The sequence below is a fragment of the Saccopteryx leptura genome, chromosome 2 (assembly GCF_036850995.1).
Source record: "Saccopteryx leptura isolate mSacLep1 chromosome 2, mSacLep1_pri_phased_curated, whole genome shotgun sequence".
Lineage (NCBI taxonomy): Eukaryota > Metazoa > Chordata > Mammalia > Chiroptera > Emballonuridae > Saccopteryx > Saccopteryx leptura.
In genome coordinates, this window is record NC_089504.1 from 3,518,764 (window position 1) to 3,527,545 (window position 8,782).

Here is an 8,782-nt window from a genome sequence, read left to right on the forward strand (position 1 = left end):
GCCTGGCCAGGGCTGAGGGGTGTGGAGAGGGTGGAACCCAGTACCTCAGCCCCCGGGCAGCCCTACCCCCCAGGAACTGGCCTGTGCTGTCACGAAGGCGGATGCACACACACCAAGCCCTGCAGGAAACACCCTCAGTGGGCAGCTGGGAGGCAGGGGAGCAGGTGCGGGGCGGGGGGGTGATGCTTCCTCAGGCTGAGGCTGGCGGACCCCCGACAGAGCAGGGTAGCTGGGCCTTCTCCAGTCTCAGGAGCACCCTTTCTGCATAAGACACCAGCTCCTGGGAGGACAGGACAAGTGGGTCACTCCATGGACTGTCCACTGTGAAGAGGTCCCGTTACCTCTTGCCTTTAGTAATGGCAGACAGGTAGGGTTAGTAAAACTACACACAGGTTGGGTCTAACCTGTGGCAGTGCAGTTGATAAAGCGTCGACCTGGAAAGCTGAAGTTGCTGGTTCAAACCCTGGGGCTTACCCAGTCAAGGCACATATGGAAGTTGATGCTTCCTGCTCCTCCCCCTTGGGTCTCCCTTCTCCCTTCTCTCTCTCTCTCTCTCTCTCTCTCTCTCTCTCTCCTCTCAAATGAATAAATCTTATAAAAAACTACACACAGGAGTCTTGGCCGGTTGGCTCAATGGTAGAGGGTCAGCCTGGCATGTGGAAGTCCTGGATTCAACTACTGGTCAGGGCACACAGGAGTCACTAATTCTTGCCCTCTTCCCCTCCGGCAGCCATGGCTCGAATGGTTCAAGCAAAGTTGGCCCCGGGCACTGAGGATGGCTCCACGGCCTCGCCTCAGGCACTAAAAGGAGCTCAGTTGCTGAGCTATGCTACAGTGGCCTGGACAAGGCAGAGCTTTGCTGGGTAGGGGGCTTGCCGGGTGGATCCCGGTCAGGGTGCATGCAGGAGTCTGTCTCTGCCTCCCCTCCTCACTTAAAAGACGGATCCAGGTCATTCCTGCATACACCTAGTTTGGGCCCCTGGACTCGGCCACCTGGTTGGACCACAGAGGTGGGCGTGAGGCCTGGTGTGCGGAGCCCCACCGGCACTCACCAGGCTTGAGGTGAAGCGCCCCTTGATCTCCTGGACCAGGGGCTGGATGCCGCAGGACACCAGCACGGGCAGGATGTCCTCTGTGGGCCGAGTGCGGGTCCTGAGGCTGGGGCCCTCTGCACCCCTCCCCAGGGGCCCCGAGCCCAGCTGTGGCCAAGATGTGGCTGGGTCCCCATCCCACTTGGGCTGAGCACAACCACCCCATCCCTGGGCTCAGAAGTCACAAAGCCAGTGAGGCACCTGGCGCACAGTGGACACTTGTGTCCCGTGAATGGGACATTTTGGAAGGACCCCTTCCCTTCTCCCAGCAGCTGGAGCCGAGAGCAGGGTGCCTCTGAGCACGAGCTTCCTGGGGGGACACGAGGTGGGGGGCTCTTACGGTAGGAAGCCAGGTGGGCCAGCAGCATGCACACATTCTCCACCACCTCCGGGTCATCCTTGTGCTGCTCGTAGGTCTCCCTGGCCAGGGCGAGGCCCCCGCTGCCCTCCTTGGGCATCACCACCTGCAGCGCCGCCAGCTCTGGGGGGTGAGGGGAGGCGGGCCCCGGGTCATTCCCTGTGGCCGCCCGTGCCTCTGTGCCCACTGGGAAATGGGGCGACCGGGTTCTTAGAGTTGTAGAGAGTACTGTGCTTGGGGGGGGGGGGCCTTAGCCGCCGGCAGGGCAGGCCATGGCTCCCGCCAGAACAGGGGTCTCCGGCTGTAGGGGGCGCACTGGGGTGCTCCCGGAGCCCCCGCCTTTGGGGTGAGGCCTGTGTAAACAGGGACCCTGGCAGAAACTGACACTTGGCTGAGTTGAGTGTCACACAGCCAGCAGGTAGCCGAGCCACACTTGGCTGAGTTGAGTGTCACACAGCCAGCAGGTAGCCGAGCCACGATTCTCAGCTAGACTGGCTTCTCTCTGCATTCTGACAACCCCGCTCCTGGGGAGCCAAGCCACACCCTCTCGCCCTCAGAACCTCAGCCTCCCCTTCTGTCCCACACGGACTGGCAGCTCACCTCCGCCACAGACTGCTGTTGGAGGAACCTGGGGCGGGGTGGGGCAGGTCGAGCTCAGGGTGTATCCATCTGAGAGGGAAGACCCTGCCAGGCTCTTTGGAGCCTCCCTCCCACAAGTGAAGAAGACCCCACTCCCTTCTCCAGGCCCGGGCAACTTCAGGTGAGTTGCAGACAGGCCTGGCGTTGCAGCCCAGCCCAGCCTGTACCCCGACACACACACCAGCTGGCGACCTGGCCAGTCCACGGCTGCAGGGATCTGTACAGCGTTCCTGTGCGTGAACCGGGCCCACGGCTGGCGCAGTACGCAACTAACACGGATTTGTGTTGTGGAGTGGGAACCGAGGCAGACCTGTCTCCTGGGCTGTTTGAGTAAGCTAGACCTATAGGAGAACCTGTCCGGACATCTGTGTTTATGGACAGGGAAAGAGGGTCACAACATAATGTTACCAAGGGGGAATAAAAAGTATCAGATCTGTCTATAAGCCTCGTGGCAACTTACGGCTGATGGGACTCTAGATCCCTTTCCTTTCCTTTCTCTGAGGTGTTGCTTCTGTGTTGGGCAGCTAGCAGACACGACTTGAGTTTGGCCCCCCTGCCCCTCCCAGTGGCAGCCAGGGCGGTCCCCAGGCTCACCAGACACCTTGGCGAGGCTGGCCAGCCCCCGGTAGGCGTTGTTCACCAGCAGGGCTCTGTCCTGGCACAGCCGGATGCTTCGCAGGAGCAGCGACACCACCCCTTCAAACAGGCGCTCCTTTATGCAGCCTGCGGAGGAGCCAGCGCGGCCTCGTCACCCCTCGGGCCTAGGGCCCGGCCCTCCCTGCCCGCCCGGGGTCACGGGCGCTCACCGAGCAGGGACAGCAGCCAGAGGACCGCACAGGCAGCCTCAGCCATCTCCGCGTCCGCCGGGTAGCTGTCCAGCAGCTCCGCCACGAGGACTGGGGCTTTCTCCAGGGGGGCCTTGTCCATAATGACCGCTGGAACCCGCAGAGGGGACACCGAGCCCTTGGGTGCATGCAGGGGTGTATACATGGCCCCCAGCTCTGCCTCCCACCAAGGACAACAGCAGAAGCCTCGGGGGTGGGGGGAGAGGTCAGCTGTCTGCAGAGATGGGAAGGTGGCTGGGGTAGGGGGGACCTTTCCAGCTCACCGGGGAGATAGGGAGGGGAAGTCTCTTGAGTCCCGGGGGGGGGGGACTTGGGGACTTGTGCACTGGGGTATGGGCAGGGCTGTTTCTGGGCTCTCCGTGGCTAGGAGCCCTCTTTCCCTTTGGGCAAAACCACCACCCAGATGCTGCTGATGGAGCCTGGAGGGGAGGTCGCAGCGTGGCCTGGAGCCCTTTTCTGAATCAAAACTGAGGACAGGATGCCAGAGCCAAGGCTGACTGCCCGGGAAACCCCGGAATGTGGGAGCTGGCGGTCCCCTGGAGAAGGCAGCACCGGTGTGGGGCCCACCCACCGGGACAGCTCCTCCTCTCGGCCCTCCCCCTCCTTCCTGTCCCTCTGCACACGGCTCTCAGGGGAGCCCTCCATCTGTCCTGAAGTGGGTAAGGGGCAGGACGAGGAGGAGGGCCCCTCTCACCATCCACCAGCAGGGCCCAGAGCAGGCTCAGGCCAGAGATGCAGACGTCCCTGTTCCTGGAGAAGGTGCCCAGGCGCTCCAGGATGTGCTCACACAGCTTAGCCCTCCACAGCTCCTTCACAGTCTGCTCTGTTGGGTGGGCCCTGGGATTAGGACCATGGAGAACCCCTCCTCCAGGAAGCCCTCCCTGAGTACCACCTTCATCCTGTGCTGTCCTTAGGCCCTGCTAGGACAGTCTGGGATCCAGAAACAAGGACATAGTCATCCCCTGGGCCACAAGTCCCAGCAAGGACATGTCCCAATCCCTGGGCTGGGCTGGGCTGGGCCGGCCCATGCAGCTGTCTTCCCGAGGGACCTCACCCTGCCTCCTGTGGCCACAGAGCAGGCCTGAGCCTTTTGAGGCTGTGCTCTTTCCTGGCAGGGTGACCTGCCATCCAGTTGGCCTAGCAGTTCTTATCGACAACTGTTGTCCCAATGTGCCTACTCACAGCTCCCTTCTATCCTCAGAGTGGAAGCAGTGAGGTATGCTGAATGACCCGCTCACTCACCCAGCCCTGCCCCCAGCCAGCCACAGGACTCTACGTCAGTGTCCTTGGGTTCTCTTGGACCCCAGCTGCCCAGGGGGGGAAAGAACCAGCCCCGCTGAGGCGGTGGGGAGGCGTGTACCGGTGTGTGAAGCGGGCGGCCCCTCCTGCACACCGCCCCCCACCGGGCCTCCCTGCCTGCCTGGACAGCGGCCCTGGGAGCCCAGGTGCTCTGTGAAATGGAGGTGCGCAGAGCAGGCGGCCACGGGGGCTCACGAATGAAACGTGTCGGCGTGAAGCCCTAGTGTGTGCCCGTGCACATTGATGAAGGGAACAGAAAATGAGGACAAATGGGTGGACCGGCCCCAGCAAAGGCAGTGCAATCAAGCCAGGAGCGGGCTCAGCACTGCCCGGCCCCGGCCCCGGCCCCGGCCCCGCCTCAGCTGAGGGCGGGTGGGCGGGCGGCCGGGCAGACGCACTCTGGCTGCACATGATGCTGAAGAGGCTGTAGACCAGGACCAGGAGCTGCTGGGCGTCCGGGTGGCTCCGCATGATGCTCAGCAGGGCCGAGGTGACTGCGCTGTCCCTCAGTGTCTCAGCCGCCGGGTCCTGCACCAGCGCTGCTTGGGCCAAGGGAAGAAGCCCAGGGTTAACCCTGGAGCTGAAGACCAGGGACAGGTCGATGGCGGCAGAAAGCAGAGGCCGGAGAGGCCGGCCTCGCCCTCTGGATGCACCGCAGGTCCCGCGGGGGTGGTGTGTGTGTGTGTGTGTGTGTGTGTGTGTGTGTGTGTGTGTGTGTGTGAGAGAGAGAGAGAGACACACACACACACACACACCCTGGGACGGGGACCCGCCCGGCCGCGCAGCCGGTCCCGTCCCTCGAGGTCACCCAGAACACAGCCCGGCGGGCGCCCACCTTGGCCCATGTGGCGCAGCAGCAGGGCGCAGGCACTCAGCTGGAGGTCAAGGATCCTCTCGTGTTGCTTCATGACAACGAGCAGCTCCTCCACCAGCTCCGTCGGCCACGGCAGACCTGGCAGGGCAGGTGGCAGGTGGCAGGTGGCAGGTGGCAGGGGCAGACTCGGCAGAGGAGCGGGGTGGGGGTGGGGCTGTGATGTGGACAGGACCGGGACACCAGACAGTGCTGGTGTGTGCCGGGCATCACGTGTGGACCTGGGTGGACGAGCTGGCGGTGGGGCAGCGTGACCGGTCACCAGGCAGAGTGCGTGCCGTGTGAGCGCCGTGGCGTCCTGTTCTCACTGCCACGGCTCTGCGAGCAGGTCTCCCTGCGGCCACGCTCACGTACAGATGAGTACACTGGGCAGAGCACTGCTCTGGGCCAGCCTGCCTGGCTCCGGAGCCCCCGGCTGTGCCTGCCCTGACAGGGACATCTGTGGCCCCGCAGCTGTCCTGTGCCGGCCCGTGCTGTGCACTGGGGACGGCAGGAGGCACGGGCGGCGGAAGGTCCACCCCGGCCGCACCCCTCCCCCACGGCCGCTGGCCCCGCCAGCCTTTCCTCGCTGGAAGAGTGTGGTAGCAGCCCCTTCATGCGAGGCTGTGGTGAGAATCACAAGGACTAAGTGCCAGTGCCCAGGAAGCCGAGCCACGGCCAGTCCATCCCCAGACCTGAGGTAGGTGTGGCTCTGGGTGGCAGGAAAGGCCACCGTGGGAAGGAGCCCAGCAGCCTCCATCGTTTCTCCAGAAAGGCAAAAATCTCCCTCCCCATGGACTCTATCCTGGCCACAGCCTAGCTCCAGAGGGGGACAGGGGGACAGATGGTCAGGGGGAAGGAGAGAAAGGGAGGAAAAGACAAATGGACAATATGAGGTCTCTGCTGCCTCGTTACAGGGCTGGGACAGGGTCTCTGTAATCTGATGCCTCAGTCATGGGACAGCCCTTTGGGGAAGGATGGACAGTGGACAGATGAACATAGATGCATAGTGAGTGGATGGATAGATGGATGGATGGATGGATGGACAAATGGTTGATGGACAGGTGGACAGATGGATAAATGAACAGATGGATGGTTAAGTGGATGGACAGATGGATGGATGGACAGATGGATAGATAGGTGGACGGATAGATGGATGAATGGACAGATGGTTAATGGATAAGTGGTTGGGTGGGTAGGTAGACAAATAAGTGAACGTAATTTTCAGGCTGATGAGACAGAGATTGAGTGGATAGATTTTATGAAATCATATTTTGACAAAATTAGAAAGATTATACTCATTGATGGAGAGTGTGGGGACCCTCCTGATAGGTGGGTAGGTTGGTGCCTTTGTGGAGGGCAATATGCAGTATCTATGAAGACAGGAAGCTGTCACACCCTGAGCCCTAGGAATTCATCCTACAGAACAAGCCCTCACACACGCCAGGGTGCTCAGCATAGTATTGAGCATAACACTGGGAAATCAGCAATGACTCAAATACTGTCTGCAGGGCTGGTGGAGGAGGTGGGGCGTCTTCTTCAGAGTCCATTAAAGTCAGGTGAAGGGGGGCACTAGAAACAGTTTGGATCCCAAGCCACCCCCCCACACCTGGCTCGGTTAAAGTGCCAACACAGAAGAATTGCAGCCTGCCTAATCCAAGCAGGTCATAAAGACATGGACCCAGCCTGACCAGGCAGTGGTACAGTGAATAGAGCAAACAGAGCATCAACCTAGGACACCAAGGACCCTGGTTCAAGACCCCTGAGGTCGCTGGCTTGAGCAAAGGGTCACTGGCTTGGCTGGAGCCCCCCCTCCCAATCAAGGCACATATGAGAAAGCAACCAATGAATAATTAAAATGCCATGGTAACAACATGATGCTTCTCATGTCTCTCCCTTCCTGTCTTTCCCTCTCTCTATCTCTTGCCTTGCATGCTCTCCCTCTCTCTCTCTCTCTCTCTCTTTCTCTCTCTCGACAAAAAAGAAAAAAGAAAAAACAGACGTGGACCCTTAGGGAAATAAGAGACCAGCTTCAGAGGTGTAAGACACTGCTGCTGGGGTGAAGGGCGCCCCCCCGAGGCCCTGGGGAGGGGACATGGAGGGGTCTCTACCTAGCTCCTCGTCAGGCATTCCCAGGAGTCTGTTTATGGCCTTCAGCTGGACATCAGGCCAGTTGCAGAAGTTCTGCATGGCCTCTGCAGGGAACAGGAGAATGTGGCAGTGGAGGCCCGGCCTGTGCAGCCACCCGACCCCGGCCAGCTCAGTGGCCTTTCTGGGGGTCTGGGCAGCTGGGGCCCGCCTGCAGGCACCCCTCACAGAGCCATGTGGCCGGGCCAGAGGTGGTGCTCCTGTTGTCGCTACTTTCCAGGACGAGCAACCTGTGCAGGGTGGAACTGGAGTACACCTCCGGTTCTGTGCGGCCAGGGCCCTGCCCCCTGCCCAGAGCTCTTTCCGATTCTTTCCAGCAGGCTTCTCTGCCTCTGATTCATAACAAACAACAACCCCGGTCCCAGAAACCGCTGCAGTCCCTGGAAGCAAGTCGCAGCCCTAGACCACGGCTAACTCTGAACCCTCCTCCACCCCACCTGTCTGGGCACTGCGTGGGTGCCTCGTGCTGGGTCCTGCCATGATCCCTACTTTACTAGAGGAAGCTGAGACTCAAGGCCACTCATCAAGTGGGCGATGGGCTTTGACTGGACCCAGCTGTCTGCCTCAAAAGCCTGTGAGCATGAGACTTTCCCACCTTCAAGCCCACCTGCGCCCCTTCGCCAGAAACGGGGCAGAGGTGGCAGACAGGGTGTGGGGTCCCTTGTCACAGCAGCATTGCAGGGAACCACGCAGAGGGAGGGGAGTGAGCAGCCCACCCACAGAACCCAGAGGGCTCCCTGGCAGGGCGGAGCTCCTCTGGAACTTGCAGTGACCTAGACCTTGGGCGTAGCTGTCTGGTGCCAGTCACTGTACTGGGAGCCCCAAGGCGCCCCGGCCTGGGCACGCAGCAGGGACAGCACAGGCACTTGGGCACTGTGTGCTGAGCAAGCACTGGGTCAGGTGACTGGCCGCACCATTGACGGAGCCCTGAGGGTGAGGGAGCCCTGTGTGCGTGCGCTCTCCCCCTGCAGGGATGCTCCTGCCGGTCCAGGGCTCTGGGCGTGCAGCCACCGCACAGGAAGTGCTGCTGAGGGGGAAGACCTCGCGGGGTGGGCGGTGGGGGGTGGGGCAGTGGGCCCTGGAGCCACTGGGGGTGAGGGGTTTGGGTGAGGGGTGAGGGGGTGAGGGGGTGAGGGGGTGAGGGGGTGAAGGGGTGAGGGGGTGAGGGGGTGAGGGGGTGAGGGGGTGAAGGGGTGAGGGGTGAGGGGGTGAAGGTGAGGGGGTGAAGGGGTGAGGGGGTGAGGGGGTGAGGGGGTGAAGGGGTGAGGGGGTGAGAGGTTTGGGTGAGGGGGTGAGGGGGTGAGGGGTGAGGGGGTGAGGGGGTGAGGGGGTGAGGGGTTTGGGTGAGGGGGTGAAGGGGTGAGGGGGTGAGGGGGTGAGGGGGTGAGGGGTGAGGGGGTGAAGGGGTGAGGGTGTGAGGGGGTGAGGGGGTGAAGGGGTGAGGGGTTTGGGTGAGGGGGTGAGGGGGTGAGGGGGTGAGGGGTTTGGGTGAGGGGGTGAAGGGGTGAGGGGGTGAGGGGGTGAGGGGTGTGAGGGTGAGGGGGTTGAAGGG

General features: G+C 62.0%; 1 protein-coding gene across 1 annotated transcript in view; it reads right to left on the reverse strand.

The window, feature by feature from the left end:
* Positions 1-74: 74 nt before the first annotated feature.
* STKLD1 (serine/threonine kinase like domain containing 1) overlaps positions 75-8,782 on the reverse strand; it is a 19,630-nt gene continuing 10,922 nt past the window's right edge. Inside the window, exons 8-16 of the mRNA XM_066362670.1 lie at positions 7,194-7,277; positions 5,068-5,184; positions 4,631-4,771; positions 3,628-3,756; positions 2,895-3,023; positions 2,683-2,811; positions 1,432-1,572; positions 1,053-1,132; positions 75-280 (exon numbers count right to left, since the gene is read on the reverse strand). Of these exons, the coding sequence (XP_066218767.1) occupies positions 191-280; positions 1,053-1,132; positions 1,432-1,572; positions 2,683-2,811; positions 2,895-3,023; positions 3,628-3,756; positions 4,631-4,771; positions 5,068-5,184; positions 7,194-7,277 (1,040 nt within the window). The 3' untranslated portion in view covers positions 75-190. The remainder of the gene's footprint in view (positions 281-1,052; positions 1,133-1,431; positions 1,573-2,682; positions 2,812-2,894; positions 3,024-3,627; positions 3,757-4,630; positions 4,772-5,067; positions 5,185-7,193; positions 7,278-8,782) is intronic.